This window comes from Gopherus flavomarginatus, chromosome 17, assembly GCF_025201925.1.
Source record: "Gopherus flavomarginatus isolate rGopFla2 chromosome 17, rGopFla2.mat.asm, whole genome shotgun sequence".
Classification (NCBI taxonomy): domain Eukaryota; kingdom Metazoa; phylum Chordata; order Testudines; family Testudinidae; genus Gopherus; species Gopherus flavomarginatus.
The window spans coordinates 18,786,891-18,810,109 of record NC_066633.1 but is presented as its reverse complement, the minus strand read 5'-3'; the positions used below and the strand labels follow the sequence as shown (position 1 = coordinate 18,810,109).

Below are 23,219 nucleotides of genomic sequence, written 5' to 3'. Positions count from 1 at the left end.
TCTGCATGGCTCCCGGGAAGTGGCTGGCATGTCCCTTCAGCTCCTAGGAAGAGGGGCAACTATGGGGTCTCCATGCGCTGCCCCCAAGGGCTGGCTCTGCAGCTCCCATGGGCTGCAAACTGCAGCCAATGGCAGCTGCGTGGACGGAGCCTTTGGGTGGGGGCAGTGCACGGAGCCGCCTGGCTGCCCCTGCACCTAGGGTTCGCAGGGACATACCGACTGCTTACTGGGAGTTGCCCAGAGCACGCACCCCCTCCTGCACCCTAAGCCCTTGCCCCAGCCCTGAGCCCCCTCCCACACCCTGAAGCTCTCAGCCCCAGACCCACCTCAGAGCCTGCACCTCCAGCTAGAGCCCTCCTTCCCTGCACCCCAACCCCCTGCCCCAGCCAAGAGGCTCCTCCCTCAATCCCAACCCCTTGGACCCACCCCCCAGCCCAGACCCTCATCTTGCACCCCAAACCCCTCATACCTGGCCCCACCCCAGAGCCCACACCCCCAGCTGGAGCCCTCACCCTCTCCCACACCCCAGCCCAGAACCCCCTCCCACACTCCGAACCCCTCACTCGCAGCCCAGAGCCCACTCCTGCACCTCACACCTGTCATCCCCAGAGCCTGCACCCCCGGCCAGAGCCCTCAGCCTCACCTGCACCCCAGCCTCCTGCCCTGGCCTGTGAAAATGAGCGAGTGAGCAAAGGTAGGGGAGAGCAAGCGACGGAGAGAGGGGAGATGGCATGAGGAAGCGGGGGCAGGGGTGAGGAATGTGTGTTTGGGTTTTCTGCAATTAGAAAGTTGGCAACCCTTCCTGTGCCTCATTAACGGCTTTGTGATAAGGCTTGATAGAAGGTAGCTGGTCTCTATAAGGATCCAGAGAGGCAGCTGTGGCAGAGTGACAGTTGCAGATGAGTTTGAGATGTCAGGGGAATGACTCCAGCCTGGTAGGGCTGAGAGTGGCCTGCTAAAAGCAGGGAAAGGAGTTGGACTGTGTACACTTCATTTTGGGACTCTGAGTTTTGCTTGCGACTTTGGTATTAATAAACCTGGACCTTCACTGGAAGTGTGTGAAGTTCCTTGAGGAGGCTGGGAAGGAGGGGAATGAAGGTGGGATGCTGCAGGAGCAGCCCCCCTGGCCGTGGGGGAGGGGGCTTGCTGGGAGCTGCCCAGTTTACAATGTTCCAGTCCCACATCACACGCAGCTTCCTTTGTGCTTGGCAGAAGTTGCAGGAGGGCCTGCTGCAGTCAGTCATCACAGTAGAACTCATAGGAGCATGAATAGTAGAATCATAGAAGATTTGGGCTGGAAGAGACCTCAGGAGGTTATCTAGTCCAATCCCCTGCTCAAAGCAGGACCAACCCCAACTGAATCATCCCAGCCAGGGCTTTGTCAAGCCGGGCCTTAAAAACTTCTAAGGAAGGAGATTCCACCACCTCCCTAGGTAACCCATTCCAGTGCTTCACCACCCTCCTAGTGAAATAGTGTTTCCTAATATCCAACCTAGACCTCCCCCACTGCAACTTGAGACCATTGCTCCTTGTTCTGTCATTAGGTACCACTGAGAACAGCCAAGCTCCATCTTCTTTGGAACCCCCCTTCAGGTAGTTGAAGGCTGCTATCAAATCCCCCCTCACTCTTCTCTTCTGCAGACTAAACAAGCCCAGTTCCTTCAGCCTCTCCTTGTAAGTCATGTGCCCCAGCCCCCTGATAGTTTTTGTTGCCCTCTGCTGGACTCTCTCCAATTTGTCCACATACTTGCTGTAGTGCTGTAGTGTGGGTCCCAAAACTGGACACAATACTCCAGATGTGGCCTGACTAGTGCCGAATAGAGGGGAATAATCAGGTGTGCCTGTGGGAGGTCCTCCGAAGCTGCGGGACCAGTGGACCCTCTGCAGGCAAGCCGCCAAAGGCAGCCTTCCTGCTGCCCTCACCGCACCGGCAGAGCGCCCCCCGCAGCTTGCCGCCCCAAGCATGCACTTGGCGTGCTGGGGCCTGGAGCCGCCCCTGACAAACATATAGACAAACTACAGAGCACGATGAAACAGAACAGCTGTTCCCACAGCCGCTCCCTGCTGTGCCGCTGTTTAGGACAGGAAGGGAAGAATGCTACAGCCAATTGGAATTAGAGGGGAAATGTACAGCGGCAGAAAGGCATGGCTGGGATAACCAGTGCACTGGGGGTAGTGTCCTTGCTCTGGCAAAAAGCACCCTGAGATCTCTAACTGCCTTTACATGCAAAGAATTAGCATCTTCAGCAGGCATTTGTCCTGTATGGACTCACCACTCTGCTCCTACGATACCTGGGTGTGTGTTGGAGGTCTCCTGTTCAAGAACTGGCCTGGCTGTGCTTTAGGTCATGAAATTGGACAAAACCAGAACTCTGGGTAGTGGACCACAGGTGATGTGGGAGTACACTGCTTAAATGCTTAAATGTGTACATAAAGATGCTGCAGTGCATTGCCTTTTGGATTCAGTGTCCTCCAACCATGTTCTTTAAGAGGCAAGTCACATGCTCAATGCCAGTGACAGTTCATTGCTTTGCACGGCCTGGTGCCAGGCGGGAGAAACTGTGATAGTCTGACTTGTGAGCCACCTGTTCTTCCATGAGAGAAAGCCACCTTCACTAAGCAGAACGTGTTTGGTGTCCTTCCCTCGAGTGGGAAATGGTGGCTGAGCACTCTTTCAGGTTGTTGTAATGCAGCGTGGCTGGCACAGCTGCTTGTGGTTTCTCATTACTTGACAAAGAGCTCTATTTGGCTGTGCATTAGAGTGGCAGGTTAGCGTCCCTGCTGGCTTTCTCTTGGAAAATCAATGGGATGCGACAAGCTAGAAGGACATGAGTCCCTCCCTTGTACACAGCACAGCTCCCAATGTGCTTCAGCCGAGAGGGCAACCAAACACAATGACAAGGCAGGGAAGCAGAGCTGTTTAACGACACACCTATGGCAGCAAGGCCCTCACGGTTTGTTCTGTACTGTACAAGAGGGGTGTGTGGCCATTATGAAATACTCAAATGAATATTCCTGTCCATTGTTTTGCATTATCTATTCAGCTCTAGTTGGAAGGAAAGATCAGGGTTATGTACATACCGCATTCAGAGGGATGCATTCCTTCCTTCCTTCACAGTGGCAATATAGTAGTGTTAGGTATATTATTATCATTTCTGATTTGTACTATGGTAGTGCCGAGGAGCCTCAGCCATAGTCAAGGACCCAGTGTGGTAGGCGATGTACAAATGCAGAATATAAAAAAAGTTGCTTCAAAGAGTTTACAGTCTAAATCATTGGACATTCTTGTGGGGGCCTGTCCTCCAGGGCATTGCACTCTGGGGCTAGAGGGACTAGAGGACAGTTCAGAGTAGGTGAACTCCTTACCTGTGCTTCCCTGGGAAACATCCAGCCGTGGTCTGTGTGGACCTTTGGACAAGAGAAACCTGTTGCTAGGAACACAGTCCAGCACCAATGGAGAGGTCAGGACAAAAAACCAAACCAGGAGGTGAGCTTTGCACCAAGCTAACCGACATACCTGGGGGAATAAGTGCCTAGTAGGCAGAGGGCAGAAGGAGCCATTGGCAGGTAGTGAGATAAACTGAGTGCAGTACAGGCAAAGCTGTGAAACACAGGCCATAGAGAGCTGGAGCTCTGCCTCATGATGGGGGAGGTGGTGGGACATCCCGGACTGCAGGACTCTAGAGACCTAATTAAATAGAACAGGCAAATAAAAAATCCTGAGCAATCACAGCCCTTGGACATCCTCACCCAGCCCCTGTACAAAGGCAGCATGGCCCTGTTTAAAAAATAAGAAAGCCAAACGAAATGATTCCTGCTTGGGGCCAAATCCTGACACCCCTTTGCGATAGGGTGTATAAACCCCACACTGGCTAACGATGGGTTAACCAGAGCTTGAGCCCAATTAGGCCACCAGATGGGTGGTAGCATAGTTGGTGATCAAACCCAGTGGGGATGGAGCTGGGCTTTCCTAAAGGAAGGAACACAGGGTTGTGGGAAAGGAGGCCAGAGAGGAGTCCTCGGTGAGCAGTGGCTGGGAGTTTCCCCTTATGGGCTACAGGCAGAGAGAGGAGTGTTTAGACTGAAGCTGGAGGGGAAGCTGTGTCAGAGGCTTTGGAGAGCAGGATGCAGACTGCCAAGGGACTGGAGTGACCATCAGCAAGGGGACGCTAGAAAGCAAAGGGTGGCTCTGCTGTACCCAGCCACGAGGGGGCACACGAATGGCGAGATGACTCCTCTACGCCCTGACTCTGATTTGCCTCGCACAAAACTCCCCTTTGCGTTTGACGAGAGGTTTGCACAAGAAAGGCCCGAGCAAAGAGCTTCAGGACAGGGCCTTTGGTGAAGAAATGGGAAATTAGTCCCATCCACAGCTCCCTCCACCCCATGAGGTTTCCTCCTCCACCTGTTGCCTCCTCTCTTCCTCCTTCTGAAGGAGGCTGAAAATGCCCCGGTTAGGATCGGCTCTGGTGGCTGTTTTCTTGCCCATGGAAGCTGAGGGGAGGTAGTGAGGACAAGTAGGTATCTTCTTCGTAGGGAGAAAAAAGCAGCCTCAGCCTTGTCCCAGCCCCAGAGAGGAAACTCAGGAGCATCAAGCCTCTTGGCAGATGTTAGAACAAACCAACCCACACCCTGTGTTCCACATGCACAGGGCCGGCTTTAGGCTGATTCAGCCGATTCCCAGGAATCGGGCCCTGCGCCGAGAGCCGGAGCCCCGGGAGCCCTGGCCGGAGCGCAGCAAGCCGCCCCGCAGCCCCGCTCTCCCGGCCAGAGCCCTGGCCAGAGCACGGCAAGCAGCAAGCCGCCCCGCAGCCCCACTCTCCCGGCCAGAGCGCAGCAAGCAGCCCCGCTCTCCCAGCCGGAGCCACGGCCGGAGCACGGCAAGCTGCCCCGCAGCCCCGCTTTCCCTGCTGGAGCTTCGGGCCCTTTAAATAGCCCCCATAGCCCTGGGATAGCGAGGGGCTCCGGGGGCTATTTAAAGGGCCGGAGCTCCAGCTGCCTCTGCCACCCCGTCCTTTAAATAGCCACCGGAGCCCCGCCACCCCCATGTATTCTCCAGGGCTCTCGCCACTATTTAAAAGGTCCGGGGCGGGGTAGAAGCAGGGGAGCCCCGGGCCCTTTAAATAACCCCCAGAGCCCTGGGATAGCGGGAGGCTTGGGGGCTATTTAAAGGGCTAGGGCTCCAGCTGCCTCTGCTGCACCCCCCTGCCCTGCCCCCAGCCAGCTCTGCCCCCAGCCAGCTCTGCACTCCGTGCCCACAGCCAGCCCCTGCCAAACCCCCTGCCCTGTCTCCAGCCAACCCCTGCCACACACCCCTGTGGCCCTGCCCAAAGCCAGCCAGCCCCACACACAGCCCTGCCCACACCAGCCCTGCACACCCTGCCCACACCCAGCCCCAAACCCCCTGCCCTGTCTCCAGCCAACTCTGCTGCACTCCCCTGCCTGAAGCCAGCCAGTTCTGCACTCCTCTGTCTCCAGCCCTCTCAACCCCTGCTGCATCCCCCGTGGCCCTGCCTGAAGCCAGCCTACCCCACACCCCCTGTCTCCAGCCAGCCCTGCACCCCTTTCCCTGCCTGCAGCTAGACCCTACCTCCAGTCAGCCCCTGCCCTGCCTCCAACCAGCTCCATGTCCACTGCTGCCCTGCAGTTCCCAGGGCAGTAACCCTGCACACCTGCTTCAATGAGGGGGGCAGGGAGCAGCTGGGACCCACACATGTGCACACCCGCAGGGAGTGGCAGGGACCCACACATGTGAAATGGCAGTCATTAATAAGCAATCAACAGCATATATGATGCAATGTACATAATATATAATTTTATTATTTATATAGTTATGGAAAGTAAATAATATATGCAAGAAATGAAAGGGTTTGTTTTTTTTTACACTTTTTTTTTTTTTTAGTCATCCCTGCCAGGGCCCCGCCGAAAATGTTCGAATTGGGCCCCGCACTTCCTAAAGCTTGCCCTGCACATGCAGCTGCAAAGGGAATGTGGTCAGAGGGAGCGAGAGAGCCCCCCGGTTTGCTCTGCAGTATGTGGTGAGGGCAGCATATCTTGGCACGCTCCGAGGAGCATCTCAGGTGATAGGGTGGGCGTGAGTGAAGCCTGGGAGATTTGGATGGGGCGGGAGCCAGGTTGACTTGCTCCCCAACCTGGAGTAAATATGTGTGGTTATGTCTCACCCCCATCCCTGTCATCCACTCTCCAGTGCTTTCCCTTAGGCGCAAACGGTAGGATGAGGGGCTGCTGGGCCCTGTTAACGTCTCCAAAAAGGGAATGAAGGTGATGGAGCTCAAAGGGGAGGTGTTATGGTGATGGGGTATCACCCCCTGCCTGGACGTGAAGGGGTTTGGGGGGATTGTGCCCCCCTCCATCCAAAGGTTGGGGAACTTTTAAAAAAAATATCCTAGCAACGGCTGAAGCACCCTCTGAAGCACAGAGAGAAAACGAGGGGCAAAGCGACCGCTCGGTAAATGGGAACAGCAATGCTAAGAACCTGCTCAGGTTTCCTTGTTTTCCTTCCTCCCCTTTTGTGCCCTAAGCCCTCTCTCTTTGCCTATGACTTTATGTCTCATTTCTTCCCACTTTCCCCCTGTGCCTGCTCGACATCCCCCCTCATTCTGCCTCCTCATGAGCCCCCCTACCTCTCCACATGCCACGTGCCCCCCATCTTACCCCCACCTGCCTTCCAGGAGAATGTTAAGCGTACGTCTACACTGAAAACAAACAGTGCGTTCTTAACTGGGGTTGAGGTAGCAGTGAGGACATGGCAAGTCTGCTTTAAACTTGGATTAGCAGCTTGAGTTAAAGCCTGTAGGGAAGCGTGGGGTTAAACTCGAGTTGCTAAGCCAGGGAAAAGTCAAGTTCCTGGTCTTCTCTATCTTAACCGAGTTAAGAACACACCTTCCCCCACCCCCAGTGTACATGTGCCGTGCACTAGCTCGTTCCACCCACCCTCTTTCCCGCAATGGGAGAGGCAGCCCCTCATGGCTGAGATGAGGAACTGCAACTGTGCTGCACGCGTGAGGTTCCATCGGGGATCCAGAGATCCATAGCAGGGTCTGGGGCGTGGAACCTGAGAGGTGTGACACTCAGCGGCTCCAGGAGAACTCTCTGGGGGCATGGCCCCTTGCTTCTCCCCCGTCACATACCCCAGGAACAAACCCTCTGCTGTGCCAAGTTTCAAAAAGGCAGCTGGGTCTCCCTTTGCAATGCTAATGTAGCGAGGTGGAGAGTGACCTACTTTCTGGCTAGATCCAAATGCAGGATGGGTTTTAACTCTTCCATGCTTTTTTTCCCAATGCAAAGTCAGGAAAACATGGCCGGCCAAGCCTCTCTGCCAGCTTCCTTCATGTTCAGTGGGAAGAAAAGTCCCCTTAGCTGTTTTGCAGGCTCTGGCTATTAGTCCTGTCTTACCTAGTGTCAAACAAGGCAAGATCACAAGACATATGATTGAACCAACATGTGCCCCTGCTCCTGGGGAGCAGCCCTGTCCCTTGGCTCTCTGCACACCCTGCAAAAGCTGGATTTGACAATAGCCTGTCTCAGGATTCTTCTGGCTCTCATCATAAAAATGGGAGGGTCTGTGGGGTCCCCCTCAAGAGGCAAAATCTATTCCAGAAATCATGCTCAGGAGATTGGCTTTCAGTAGCTTCTTTGGGGATTTTGAAGCCTGATGTCACTCCATTGTGACTAGGGTGACCAGACAGCAAGTATGAAAAATCAGGACAGGCGGTGAGGGTAATAGGAGCCTATATAAGAAAAGACCCAAAAATTGGGACTGTCCCTATAAAATCGGGACATCTAGTCACCCTAATTGTGAGTCTTCCTTTTGTGGGGCAGTTGTTGTGGCTTATTTTAGGAGTGTGCCAGACACCATCTTGGGATTTTCATGGAGTACTCAGGTCAGATGAGCTCAGTTAATTCCTAAAGATCAATCCATAGGGATTGATGTATTCCATGGGTGACTTTCTGCCCTGCTTCTGTGCCTCCATGAATGTGTCTCTGCATTTTATTTGCTGATGCAGATTAATGATGGAATGAGGAGAGATGTTTACATTATATATCGAGGCCAAGTATCTTTGTACTGAAGCCTGGTGTTTAATATATATAATCAGGGCTTAAGAAACCCACCCAGGACGTGTAGGAACTTGGAGCGAGTGGGGTGGCTGGGGTCAGGGAGCAGAACAGCTCCTTCCCCTGAATGTTTCTGTTTCCCCTTGTCACTTTGCTTCTCTGGGCCTCTTTCTCCCCATCCTTTGTCTATTTAATTTGTAAGCTTAGAGCGGGGACTGTCTCGCTGACCTCGTTTGGGGCATAGAGGTGCTAGCGTCATGCAAATAAGAAATACCAATAAACAGTGCTAGCTGTTATCTACCTTTAAATTGCACTGGGGTGGCTTTGGGGGTAGAGTGGGTTTTGTGGGGCTGGCTGCAGAGTTATTTTTCATGTGGACTAGCAGGCTTAGTTGTGAAGCTCATAAGTGTTGGGGAGCTGTTGCACACTTTGTATGTAACATTGTAATTCCATGTTGGTGGGGGCAAATTGTTGTCCTGCTTGGCAGTGGCTGTGAACTAGCATTGCCATGGACAGGGATTAAATAAAATTAGAGCTAAGGCTCTTTGGGCAGGCAGATGAAGGAATGGCTAGAAAAGCACTGTGCAGAGGTCTGGCTGGATGATTGGATTCCTTTGTGTCAGCCATCCAACAAAGAGCAGGCAAGCCGGGTGCTTGCATGTATGTCATAGGATTACTAAGGTCGATGGTTAGGGAAGTCTCTAATATGGAGTCTTCTAACCCACAGATGAAACTGGCGGTGCTATAAATTATACAGCAGTGATTAGCATTCCTAATCTATTTGTCTGCCCGAATTTGGTGTCAGCTGCTTGCCTTCAGCAGCCAAGATAAAGCTCACATCCCACGAAATCAGATTGACTAGAAGAGGGCATCTTTCCAGATGGTGCAGTCAGTGCTCTCCTGGAAATCTGTGATACAGCTGGGAGAACAAGAATGTAAGGAAGAGAGAGAGAGACTGACAGCAATGCCATAGTGGTCTTTTGAGTTTGGAGGCAAGCCAGCCTTGTAGACATGAGCAAAACCACTGCCAGCATCCTAACATCCAGTTCAAGAACTCATTCACTAGCCTTTCACTGCTACTGACCTGCCTTCGGATCTGTTCTTAGGTCACAAGTGGGGGAAAAATAGTTGGATCTCATCCAATATCCTGTTAGTCCACATCCACCAGGTTACCCACCAGGATTTGGTGACAGAAGTAGTGTATGACTCAGCAGTCTCTTCTCAAGTAAGGTCCAAGTGTGGGATAACAGGAGTTAAATATATTTGTATCTACATACTGTGACTAGGGTGATGAAATCTTGCTCTTGGGAACATCACAGGATCGGTGCAGGGATCAGGATGGCAAGCATTGCTACACCCCTGGGGGAGAGTCACATTGCATGTTGTCACATTTCAGGGGGTAGCCATGTTAGTCTGTATCCACAAGAACAACAAGGAGTCTGGTGGCACCTTAAAGACTAACAGATTTATTTGGGCATAAGCTTTCATGGGTAAAAACCCCACTTCTTCAGATGCATGGAGTGAAAATTACAGATGCAGGCATAAATATATTGACACATGAAGAGAAGGGAGTTACCTCGCAAGTGGAGAACCAGTGTTGACAGGGCCAATTCAATCAGGGTGGATGTGGTCCACTCCCAGTAATTGATGAGGAGGTGTCAATTCCAGGAGAGGGAAAGTTGTTTTTGTAGTGATCCAGCCACTCCCAGTCCCTGTTCAAACCCAAATTAATGGTGTTAAATTTGCAAATGAATTTTAGTTCTGCAGTTTCTCTTTGAAGTCTGTTCCTGAAGTTCTTTTGCATGTTGGTTCAGCTGCATTTTGGAAGACTTTGGTCTTCCTCTGAAGCATCAGGAATACCCTACTGCTGGAAACAGGATAAATGGTTTGATGGACTAGAATGGCAGTTTCGGTGTTTCTAAGTTTGGAGAAGCAGGAATTGTTCCAGGTCAGCACCGAGGTGCAGTAGCAAGGCTGTGGACCAGACTTTGTCCCATTGTCATACAGCAGAAGTAACTCCATTGAAGACAATGGGATTACACTCATGTAATAGTGCATGATGTGAGAAGAGACTCAAACCTTGTGTGTAGTAACCTTGCATAGCACCTGGCCATATGTTAGGCCTAGGTCAAAGTGAGTAGTATGAATTCTTCATTTTCACAAGCATCAGATTCTCATCGACTTTCAGGATGCCCTAAAAGGCATCTTTGCCAGGTAGAATCGGTAGGTATCACGCTCTCACACAAATGGACTGGCTAATGCATAGGTGCATACATGCCCTTCCTCTTGATATTTCCCATTGAGTGGTGCTGGTTCTGTTGAAACACGGAATAGCTCAGTGCTTTGACCCTTGGCCTGCTAAGCCTAGGGTTGTGAGTTCAATCCTTGAGGGGGTCATTTAGGGATCGGGGGGGTAACCACACACTTTCAGGGACAGTACTTGGTCCTGCTAGTGAAGGCAGGGGACTGGCTGGACTCAATGACTTTTCAAGGTATCTTCCAGCTCTATGAGATAGGTGTATCTCCATAAATAAATAAATATATATAAACCAGAAAGCAAGTGACAGTTGCTTGGTCTTGCTCGAAAAGGTCAGATTCCCCTGAAAAGTTCAGATGCAGCACATGAACAGTTTAGGAGTCTGCTGCCACGGGGCTGAGCTTAGAATGATTTATGGTGTGGGGTAGACACTGGAGCTGGTCTGTGTTTCCGAATAAAGGTCTCTAATTCCAAACTCTGCCATTTGTGGGGCTAGACTGTTGATCACACTCAAATTCAGCCAGCTGCTGGTATTCACAAACCCTGAAAGTCTCATCAACTTGTACCAGAAAGGTGCTACTCACTATACTTTTGTTCTAGGGTGACCAGATGTCCCAATTTATAGGGACAGCCCCGATATTCAGGTCTTTTTCTTATATAGGCGCCTATTACACCCCATCCCCATCCCGATTTTTCACATTTGCTATCTGGTCACCCTATTTTGTTGAAATGTTTCAGTTGTCCAATCAGGGAGCGAAAGCAGTGCCATGTGATGAGAGCTGGTGGAAAATTGTAAATACTTTCCATGAAAAGGTTAGGAAAAGAACAAAAATATTTTTTCCCTACAACTTTTGCTGATTTTTTTTTAATAGAGTTTGATGAAAAACCTCAAACCAGTTTGCAAAAATTGATTATATATTTTTGGCAGGGTGGAGGAGAGCTTCCTAGAAAAATCGGAAAATGTTGCGAGAAACATTTTCATGTTAAAAACAGGCTGTTTTTTTCATTTAAAAATTGGTTTTGGAATGAAAAGATTTCAACCAGTCCTACATGTGACCAGTAATACCTTTATGCTCAGCTGTGTACCAACATACAATAAATGACAGTGCCTACTTTAGAGCTTGCAGTCTAAATGGAGAAGACAAGACATAACTGGTGGATGAAACAAGCAAGCAGGTCAGGGTAAGGGACAGAAGGTGACAAAAATAATTGACTAATGATGCACATAGCCCATCAGGAGCAGTAAGCACAATTTACCATCTGCCTAGCTGCTGTAAGGTTTCAGTGTCCTGTATGTATTATGGCAGAGGTGAGTTCCAGGGAGGGTCAGGGTGGTGACTTTACAGATATGCACGAGACAGCTTTTCCGAGCAGAAGGGGCAGCATGGGAGAAAACGTGAAGGTGCTTGGGGCACCGAGTGAGTCTGGTGTTGAAGCACGAATAGATACAATGAATGGTTCGTTATCTAAGCTAGTCTACCAGTTCTTGTGAAGAACGAATACAACTGACAGCAGTCAGGCATGGCTTGCAAATGAGTCATAGACCAACAAAGTGGCCTGCTTGTGCCAAACACATACTATTCAACCAGTTGTAGCAGAGGAATTGTGGAAGTCGGTCATATTGCAATGATTTCAGTCTCAAACCAGGAGATGGAGGTCTCTGGGTCTTAGATGACTTGGTATGGGTCTAGAAAATCTGGTCCAAAACTTGGTTTTGCTACTGTTTTGTTATAAGGTCTTGGGCAAGTCGCTATATTCCTTTGTCCTATACATAATATGGGGATAATACCCATACCTATCTTTGAAAAGAGATCTGAGACCAAGAAGAAAATGCCGCATGGAGATTATTGGTATTTATTAGGACAGGTGTCGCCACATGGGGCTATTGCACATAATCTTAAAAGTTATTTTTCTTATTGTGTGAGCAGCGTACAGTCTTTGAAAAACTGCTGTCTTCTTGATTGGGTTTGTGATGGAGTTTCTTCTGAGGGAAGCTGTTGCAAGCATCAAGAGTGCTGACTCTCTGCCTTAATCTCTCTACTTCGAGTCAATTCTGGAGCCAAAGGTGCTCCCTGGGAACTGCATACTGGTATCGGGCTGCAGTCGCTGAAAGAGTAGTTTTCCTACACACCATTTGGGCTCACCTCTGTTCTAGGAGTGGTATATATAGCATAAATAAACCAGTTATGTTAAAAACAAAAAACAAAAAACCCAGCATCTATGCCACTGATTTCTCTTCTAACGGGAAACTGAGCTGAAAGGCCCTGACGTCTGACAGCGCTCAGAAGAGGGGCAATGCTGTGGTTATTTTTCCATCTCAGTGGTTTCAGCTGCAGTTTGACATGACCCTCCTGCCCCTCCACACACACACACTTCTAGACTGAGACTGCTGAATTTCTCACAACTCTAGTTACAATTCTCATGTGGCAATCTCTCCCTGGTCCCCTCCATTGCAACTTATCTCATTATCAACGGCACCTGGGGTTTAGGCTGAAAAAACATGCCAAATCATCTGCAGTCTGGTGTTCCTCTAACCCTGAGCTTCAATGATTATTCTCTGCTGAAGCAGGACCCACAGTGTCATTTAAGCAGAGGCATTCACAGAAAGCTTATTTAGGATCATTATTCTTGGCACTTAACTCAGAAAGTCTCCCCGTGTTTAATTCCCTCGTTCCTCTCCTCCATCCACCTATGGAGAGAGAGCAGAAAGCCTTTCTCATCCAGTCCTCATGGGATCATATGGAAAAGATGAACTAAATCTCCTAAAAGGCTGTAAAGCCAGGATGAATGTAAGATAGCAGCAGCTCTGAAGAAGAGGGTTAGCTTTTTCCAACTCTCCTCGCCTCAGGCTTTACAGATCCAGAGGCTCAGTTCGAATACATTTTCTGGCCTTTTCTTGAGACTGTCTTTGATCAGCGTTTCAATAAGAAGATTCACGATCATGTCTCCATGAAATCCCTGGCATCGGGTGACAATGTGTCTCTTGCTGTACTAGTGCAGTAAAAATACTAAGTCCCCCCGAAATGAAAACAGACAATTATTTACCCTGAGTTTTTCCTTTTTCCCCTTGGCATCATTTTATAACCAGAGGAATAAGCTTTTTTACATATTATCCCAGGGACCATTGGAACAGAAGATGTCACGTATTTCTCATAAATGGGCCTTGGCCTCTGGAGACAGAAATTGGCCAGAGAGCACTTTAATGGAGGGAGGTAAGATGTGAAGTTTAGTTTAGCCAAGCGATGGTGAAACGGGATAACACAGTGCAATGCTGTTGGGCAGTGGGGGAATAAAGCACTATGTTTTCATCTTTGGATACCTTTGTTACAAGTCTTCATTGGCTCATGAGAAAAGAGTTTTTGGTCTCTCACTCAGCCTGCTCACACAATGCACGATTAGACAGCGGAACTCACTGCAACAAGATGCTATTGCAGTCAAGAGTGTAGCAGGATTTTTGAAGAGCATTAGACATTTATATGGATAATAAGACTATCCAGGATTCAATAGGAAATATTTTAAAAATAAAGTAGTTTTGGAAGGAATGCAGACCTCATGCTCAGGGCATAAGTCAACCTGTGGCTACTGAGGTTGGGAGGGAGGAGCCTTTCCTGGGGGAAGGTTGTCCCATCACTGCCTACTGCATGGGTCTGTCGCATGTTCCTCTGAAGCAGCTGGGTGCTGGCAGGCCACTGTTGGAGACAGGGTATTGGATTAGATGGACTGATATAATTGCGGATCCCAAGGATTTTTCTTGACTTGAGCAGTTCTTGATCTACTCGGGTAGTTCCAAAACGCTCCAATATTCTGCAGGAGTCGCAGTGAGGGGGAACGTGCAGGCCAGCACACAGCTATGGGGGTAAATCTGTTGCCACACATGCCTCACAATAAAACAAGGTTTTTCTAGGAAGACTTTGTGCTGTAGCTCCATTGTCAGTCTCTAATCATCACACTTGAGTAAAAGTCCCTTCCTGACACAACTGCTCAGCTTTCAGTCTCTTGTGCTTTCATCATCCCACTGCTTCCCCAGTCCTCCACAGAGTCCTCCAGCAGGGAAGTCAAGACCTACTATTTCTAAAGTAAAAAATAAGCCGAAAACCACCCACCCCAAACCTACAAATCATCAAGATGTCCTTATAACTCATCAAGGAGCATGAAAAGGTACAGCCCCAATTTCTTCCCTTGTTGCTAAGTCACCTCTTAAAAACTTCTTTCCCTTTATTTTTATTCTCACTGTCAATTTCCTCCTCCAGCTCCGGATCTTCAGTTACTGGCTCTTTGTTCTCACTTGTTACGCGTGCAGACAGGAAAGCTTCCGCAGGATTTTCAAATCAGGCTTGTCATCTTGGCTTGTTTGATCTCTCCCTTTCTCCCCCATTTTTAATAATCCTTCTTGCTCCAGCACAGCCCACAAAGGGTTCTGAGGGTTTACAGCTTGAGTTCAGGGAATGGGGTGTGGGGGGAGAGAGAAGGACAGCCCTTATGTGAATTTTATAAAGTTAGCAGAAGCCTTCAGTTAATTACATCCTTCCCTTCACTGGGGATTGGTATTATTCTCCATGTAGAACTGCAAAACAGCACAGTGGCAGAGCTGTATATTGTCATGCAATGATGTGGGAGAAATGGCATAAGTGCAGAATATTTGGAGAAGTGCCTTACAGGAATTGTATTGTCACACACTGGGGTAGGGCAAACGGTTATTAACAACACAGGGTAGGCGAGTGGCGGAGATCCTTGATTAAAGAGGGTGCAGGGAGCGGGGGTAGCCACAAAGCAGGGAGATTTTATTCACTTCAAACCTTTTAAGAACACGGCGGGGGAGTGAAGAGGCGCCTCTGAGCAGCGAGACAGCCGGCGCTGTCACTGGGGCACTCACTGGTGCCACGGTACTAATCGGCTCTCTCCTGTGTTCGCTCCCAGTCTCTCTCCAACAAGTTTGAAAGCAAACTGTGAGAGCACAAGGGCTGCTCCTCTCAGCCTGTAGCAGACAGGAAAGGGTCTGGGTCAGGACGCCGTGAATCCACGTAAAAGCCACTGGAGGCCGTGTGCACCTTCGGCAGGCGCAGCCAAGGCAGATGGTTAAGGTGTGAAGTGTATGGCGCTGTCATGCTGCAAAGGTTTGATGCATGAGCACTGGCACGGTAGGGGAGAGGGGAGTAGGGTGACCAGATGTCCCGATTTTATAGGGACCGTCCCGATTTTTGGGTCTTTTTCATATATAGGATCCTATTACCCTCCACCCCCTGTCCTGATTTTTCACATATGCTGTCTGGTCACCCTAGGGGGGACGAAGGAGAATGGCAGTGTGAGCAGGAAAGCTTCAAATTCGATGCTTCTGAATGTGGTAGCTATTGGGTTAAACCAGGGGTAGGCAACCTATGGCACACGTGCCAAAGGCAGCACCCGAGCTGATTTTCAGTGGCACTCACACTGCCTAGGTCCTGGCCACCGGTCCGGGGGGCTCTGCATTTTAATTTCATTTTAAATGAAGCTTCTTAAGTATTTTAAAAACCTTATTTACTTTACATACAACAATAGTTTAGTTATATATTATAGACTTATAGAAAGAGACCTTCTAAAAATGTTAAAATGTATGACTGGCACACGAAACCTTAAATCAGAGTGAATAAATGAAGACTCGGCATAGCACTTCTGAAAGGTTGCTGACCCCTGGTTTAAATTACACCGCTACCTTGATATAACGCCACCCAATATAACATGAATTTGGATATAACGCGGTAAAGCAGTGCTCTGTCGGCTGGGGCTGTGCACTCCAGCGGATCAAAGCAAGTTCAATATAACGCGGTTTCACCTATAATGCGGTAAGATTTTTTTGGCTCCCAAGGACAGCGTTCTATCGAGGTAGAGGTGTATGTTCAGTAGCTTGGGCTCGGATGACAGTCACTCACAATGTGTTCTCTGGTTGCTCCAGTTCGTTGGGAAGATGTAGTGCTAATCACAGTGGCTAGAGACAGCTGTAACGTGGGTTGGTGCCCCAGCTCCCTTCATTCAGCCCCTGCTATGCCTGGACGGGGCTCTCACCCTGCTTTGCCCAGGGACTCAGATCCTGACTTTAGCATCTCCTGCTCCTCGAGTCCTGGGCTCCCCAATGTATTGCATGCTGGGGCTACACTGAAAACTTCTGCAGGCATCGCTTTGTCTAGCAGGGGTGTGATGTTGCTGACATACTTCTGCCAGCAAAAGCCCCACTGTAGGCAGTTACACAGCAGAAAAGTCCTTGTGTTGGTTTAGCTTATTTCATTGGGGAACTTGTATGAGCTATACAAGTAAAAAGCACTCTTTTGCCTGTATCAGCTGCATCTACACTAGGAGGGTTTGCTGATCTACCCATACCAGCAAACCCTTTCTGGTGTAGACAAGGCCCTTCCTGGTCTTCCAGACCCTTGATTATTCCTGTCCCAGACTTCTGTATGGCTTTCCCCTGACCTAAAGCATCCACTATGCTATTACAACCACTGGAATCTCTCACAGCTGTGGTGATACGTCTTAATGCTACTTGTGACAACCTCTGCTAGCCAAGTCCTTTGGATGGAGTGTAAATTGTGCTGCATTGCTTAGCGGGTTTGTGATCTGGGCACGGACTAAAATGAGCCTCAGTTTCAACAGAATCATAGACGAGGGGTGATGGAAATAACATCCTGGGCTGTCTCATCAGCGCTTTGGTTGCATAGGAACCTCTCCTGCTTGAGCCTAGCTTTGAGTCCCTTTAATAGTAGATCACTAGGTAGAGAGTTGTATTGTCAAGAATTTCCCGCCCCTTAATTGCTTTCCTAAGACAGGATTTGAACCCAGCTCTCCAGTGGCGAAGGGCAGTGCATGAACACATCTGCATGATGTTGGGCCGGGCTGCTTTACTGACCTCTGTGCACGGGGATATTTTTTCCGTCTGGGAAGGGGACAATGACAGACGTGATGGCTGCATGGGCAGGAAGCAAGAATGGCTAAAAATGGTTGGGTCTGTGTAACATTGGCTCTTACAGACTCCATTGGCCGGGCTAGTTCATCCATACCTTCCTTTTGTTCCCTCTGTTAAAGTAGCCTCACAACAATCCTATCAAAAATTAACGGATGTTGCTTACAATGACTTTAAGGGAGTGATCAAGAGGGAGTTGGTGAGGTGCTTTCCCCTTCTGAGCTGTTTTCTGCAGTGGACATGTGTTACAGAGGATCTTCCTTCCCCAGATCTTAACATTTTCGTTGTTGAAACACCAAAGGAAGAGCTGCAATAATTGCTCTTGTCATTGAGGGGGCATTGAGTGTCTAAGTTGGCTGGCAACCAGGACTTCCAATTGTCTTGCTCAGGGAAGATTGCATTCCTGATGCCTTTTGGATCCTATGCCCTCTTTTCTTCCCTTGGTGCTGGAGTGAAATGCGGTGCACTCAGGATAGCCTGAAACTGTGATGTCTTTTCGTTGTCTGTGGATGATGCCTTCTAGTGTCTATGAACTGTCTGCCTGCCAAGATGGCAACCATTTTGTTCTCAGAGTTATTGCAGACTGTTACAGGGTAGATGCCCACATCATGCTCTCTCAGGGAGATTTTACTTTTTTTTTTTCTTGTTGATTTCCTTTTTCTAAAGTAGAACCAAACTTACATTTACACACACACAAAGTAAACCCAACAGGAACTGCTTTAGTTCAAAGAAATCATCAGCATTATGGAGTCTTTAATAAAGCGTCTCACACTATAGCCTTGTTAGGGGATAATTTATGGTGTGATGGAGGGATGTGTTCCCCTATCATCTCACTGGAAATGGAAGAAGGAGCCATCTTTCTTTACTTGGAGTCTGGCCAACTTCCCCGTTCCCACATAAGACCTTGGGTAGGGAAAAAGGAGGATAATGACATTTTCTTGGACTGTTTTCTCCTCTCCCTGAATTTTGAAATTGAATTGAAGTTTCAGAATTTGAAAAATTTCAACCAACTCTGTAGTTGTTTCCATCTGGAGTTGATGCAGTAGGTAGAGATGGAGACCATCAGCCAAAGATGTAATTGACCTACAGATTTCTGGACACTGGGGGCCAGTTTTCAAAAGAGCCCTATTAGATGCACATTTCATACTAGGTGCACGATAGGAGATGAGCTCTTGAAAATATGACCCCAACTGTGAGGCCTGAGCAAATTTCGAAATGTCATCAACATTCTGAATTTGGAGGGTTTTTTTTGGTGGGATGGGGAATGAGTGAGAAAAGTTAGAATTTTTTTTCTTAATTCCTCCAGCTTCTCGATTTTTGAACCAATTATAGAGGTGGCTGAAATTTTTCATACTTGGAAATTTTCAAAATTCAAGGTTCTATGTGAATTCCTCACCACATCCAGGATCTTGTGGGGGTGACTCAGCAATCTCCTAAAGAGCAAGGCAGGTGACTCCAGAAGTCTAAGTTAATAATTTTGAACTCATGTAACTGAAGGAGGTAAAATTGTTCAAGATTAAATGGAAAACATCAAAATCAGGTAAAACAGAAAGAAAAAACCATAAAAAAAAAAAAGCAAAGCTTGCATTATGTAAATGCACTGGTATTTGTGTGTCTGTGTCCAAGGGGCACTCCTCTTTACGGGATGGAATCAGAACTGCTCAACTGTGTGTCATAGCTTCTATATTGCAGAGAGCTAATGGAGATTTTCCTTTAGCTCGAGTAGTAGGGATATGTGACTCAAGAGCAGGCAGATATGCATTGTATGTTTGTTTTTACTGGCTACAAATGCAGTGTAATGACTACCATAAAGTCCTAGGTGGCCTGAATTTGTTATCATGCTTCATTTATTTGTATTTTGGAAAACTCACATTTAATTCAATTTCTCTCTCTTTCTCACCTTTCCCCACACCCGCCCCTATTTGTGTCTTAAATCAGGATTCTAGCCACCGCTGGGGCTGATTTTGACCTACGAACCCTGCGAGCCGTTCGAGTATTGAGACCTTTGAAGTTGGTGTCAGGCATTCCAAGTAAGTATAATGAGAACCATTGCAACATCATTGTTGTTGTTAGCAAGGCCCCCGGCCTTTGGGGTCTGTGTCCTCTGGACTATATAATCTTCCCTCTGCTTCCTGTTGCACTGGGGTGCCCTGGCTTTCCATGCCTGGGACCTGATTTTCCATTGCTCTGTGTCGTATGTCAGCATTTACACCTATGCAGAGGGAGTGCAAAGTGCTACCATATTAGGCCCCAGGATTGGTACTTCACAGATTTGGTGCTTGAGACTTCTTCACTCTGGGGCTTGATCTGCACTCCAAGCACTGCCACGTGCCAAGTTTGCCAACCTCCTGGCACCCCAGTGCAAGAATTCCAAGGGAGATCTTTAGCTGGAGCCCAGGCAGTTAACACCAGGCCCGTAAGTAACACCAGGTAAGGGCAAGGCAGATAAAGGGACAGTCTCTATAATCAGGTTTTCACCATAGGCAACCTGATACTTTGTGTTAGTTTGAAGTGCCCAGATGCTCTGGTGATGGTGTAGAAATACAGGGGACTCCTAGTGAGGTCTGTTCATTTCTTCCCTTTCTGAATTTGGAACTGAAGCATTTTCCATGCAGCATGAGGCAGTGAGAGGAAATTGTTTCCCTTTTAAATGGGATGCACTGTCATGAAGCTCAGCTGTTCATCCACATTAACTCATTCGCGTCCTTCTCCTCCTCTCAAACAGCAGCCTGGTGTTTCAGCTCTGCCCCAGAGATGGTTTCTTGCAGCCAAAACGCCAGGGGCTGTGCAGAGCTGATGAGGAATGAGCTTCCCTGCCTCTGGTGCTGGAAACTTGAGACAGCAGTGTCCTTTTGGGAGCACAGATTACACAGGCATTTCCCATCCAGAAGGAAAGGGCTCATGGCAAGCTGGCGTTTATTTATTAATCTGTATTTGAAATTAATAGTCATAGGGAAGTGCCCTTGATCTGTTAAGCACCAACCAACAAGTGATTTTTGAGTGTAAATGGACAGGATAAAGCATTGGAGGGGAAACTAAGCTGAAATGACTTGTCTAAGATCACTTGATAAATCAGAGCTGGGACTGGAACTCACATCTCCTACATCCCAATGACTGACCCTTCTTCCCAGCCCACTCGTGAGGTGCATTGACAGTGTGGGGAAGGATTGTCCTGCCATTGCCCGTGCTGTGGGTGGATGAAGAGCAGCTTCCACTCCCCAGGGCTGTAAATCCGGCACCTTTCTCTAGCATGAAATTCATATGGAAAACCAAAGCAAGTTGAATAAAATAACCATGATCCCACAGAGGAACTGCAGGGAGGGTGAGATCACAGATACGAGAGTTTCTTAAAGGAGAACAACTCACCCTCTCCATTGCATAAAGGCATCCCTGAGCAGAGAGATCAGCCAGGGCCACCCAGAGGATTCAGGGGGCCTGGGGTCTTCACTTTGGTGGCGGGTCCCAGAGTGGAAGGACCTCTCCGCCGCTGAATTGCCACCGAAGACCCAGAGTGGAAGAAGCTCCGAGGGCCTGGGCCCTGCAAGAGTTTTTCAGGTGCGCCGGAGTGAGTGAAGGACCCCGCTCCAGGGCCCTGAAAAACTTGTGGGGGCCCCTCTGGGGCCTGGGACAAATTGCCCCACTTGCCCTTCCCACCCCGGGCGGCCCTGAGATCCGCACAAGGAGTATGCACCACTTATGTCCAGCATACACCCTATTCTGAGAGTGTGAGTGGGACTTCCGTGGCACAGCGGCTGTGTGCTGGCTGTCTGCGTAGGGGCGAATTTCACCTCACTGTAACCACAACATTACAGCCTTCCATGGAATACTCTAGAGCCCCAGCCAACTTTCTAAAACTGATTCTCTGGTGGGAGAGAATCTCCCATTTTGTACTTATATATGAGAAAACTGCCACGTTTTGTTTCACGGGCACTTATGCCTTATGAAAACAGATATTCAACTTAATCCAGCCAGCCACAACTCTTCCGCTCCTTGAGCAGAGTCGTAGCTATAGACCAGTGCAATACCATAGATCGGGGGGGCCAGCCTGGGACTCCGGAGGCACATGGGCTCTTCAGAAGTTAATAGGCGGCTCCTTGTACAGGCACCGACTCTGGGGCTGGAGCTACAGGCACCAACTTTCCAATGTGCGGGGGGGTGCTTGCTGCTCAACCCCTGACTCTGCCATGGGCCCTGCCTCCACTCTACCCCTTCCCAGCCCCTCCCCTGAGCCTGCTGTGCCCTCGCTCCCCCAGCCTCCTGCATTCCACGAAACAGCTGACTGGGTGGGAAGAGGAGGTGCTGATCGGCAGGGCTGCTGGTGGGTGAGAGGCACTGGGAGCTGGTACGGGGGGGCTGCTGATATATTAACGTGGCTCTTTGGCAATGTACACTGGTAAATTCTGGCTCCATCTCAGGTTCAGGTTGGCCACCCCTGCCATAGATTCAGGGCCGGCTCCAGGGTTTTTGCCACCCCAAACAGCAAAAAGAAAAAAAAAAGTCGCGATCACCTCTACCGTCGCCGCTTCAGTCTTAGGCGGCAATTCGGCGGCTGGTCCTTCGCTCTGAGAGGGAGTGAGGGACCCGCCGCCGAAGACCCGGATGTGCCGCCCCTCACCATTGGCTGCCCCAAGCAGCTGCTTGCTGGGCTAATGCCTGGAGCTGGCCCTGGGTAGAGTTAAGGCAGCTCTGCTATACAATTTAAAGGCTGCTTTGGCACCTCAGCGTTTTATAATTCTTCCCCCCGCAATACACACACAGTCCTTAGAGGTGCTGTATGCTGTCCTAATAAGCTCCCTCCATGTGTCTGCATTTTTTCCCAGCCCAGATAAGTGTTTTTTTTGTGCACATCTGTGTTGACCTCACTTAAGTTTTACAAGGTAGGGGGACAAGGATGATCCTTTATTCCCATTGCCCCAGTGTGGGCCTCACAGCCAAGGTAGCTTTAAACAGGTGATTAACAGGGCATTGCTTTCCTTATGCACATCAGCGTAAAATTATCTGACACCTTTTGTCTCTTTGTCTTCTCCTCTTTTCTCCATTCTTTTAATTGAAACTGAATTTGAGTGCTGGTGAAAAGACCCAAGATTGGAAGCCCCAGAGATTGCAGGCCTCTGGTTAGCCACAAGATGGGTACGCTAGATGTAGTGACACTGGGTCTCACTTAAAGCAGTGCAAAATTTTTCCGACAAATCATTTAGTCACTGAAAAATGCGCTTGGGGTTGACTGAAATGATTTGCAAATTTGCGTGGAGTTTGCCGAATCGTTTCAACCAAACTGAAAAGTCTCCGTATGTCGATAACATCGATAACATTTCATTTGGTCCCACAAAAATTTTGTTTTGATTTTCCAGGCTTCTGTCAGAAGCAAAGGAAAGGAGTCCTAAAAATGACAGGGGAGGGGACAGGAGGAGGAGGCAGTGGTGGTGATGATGCTGGCTCCCTTTATAAGCTTTAGCCCCCAGGTTAGAGCATTCAGTGAGGATGTGGGAGACACAGGTTCATTTCCCCTCTCTGCAGAGCAGGCATTTAAACTTGCACACTTGGCAATGGGATGGGTCTCCCACCTCCCCGGCGAGTGTGCTGCCTACCATGCTGTAAAGCATTCTCGCTTTTCCCCACCTGGCCCAGTGACTATGACTTGCCCCAATGCTCTCTCTGACCCACTGACTCCTTGGCCTCTGTGGGAAACGAGAGTGCTAAATTCACGCCAATTGTGGCAGTCGTTTTCTTGGGTATTTGGACCCATGCTCTGGGCACTGGCTTGAGACCACCAACACGTTTCACATGAGCCACTGAACAGCTTTTAGGACCTTGCCTGGCTCCCACTGATGCTAACTGGAAGATTTTGATGGGATCTGGTTCAGAGCCTTAATCCTTACTGAGCAAGGAGAGCTTTGAATCAATGACCTAGAAGAAAGAGTCATTGCAGGACATTGCCAATCCAGAGCAATTCAA

The 23,219-nt window shown here is 49.0% G+C and overlaps 1 protein-coding gene across 11 annotated transcripts in view; it reads left to right on the top strand.

Annotated features, from left to right (window-relative positions):
- The window catches only part of CACNA1B (calcium voltage-gated channel subunit alpha1 B), a 530,102-nt gene that overhangs the window by 189,228 nt on the left and 317,655 nt on the right, over positions 1-23,219 (top strand). For all 11 annotated transcript variants that reach the window (XM_050926295.1, XM_050926292.1, XM_050926289.1 and 8 more), the window contains exon 4: positions 19,203-19,294. In XM_050926295.1, the coding sequence (XP_050782252.1) occupies positions 19,203-19,294 (92 nt within the window). The remainder of the gene's footprint in view (positions 1-19,202; positions 19,295-23,219) is intronic.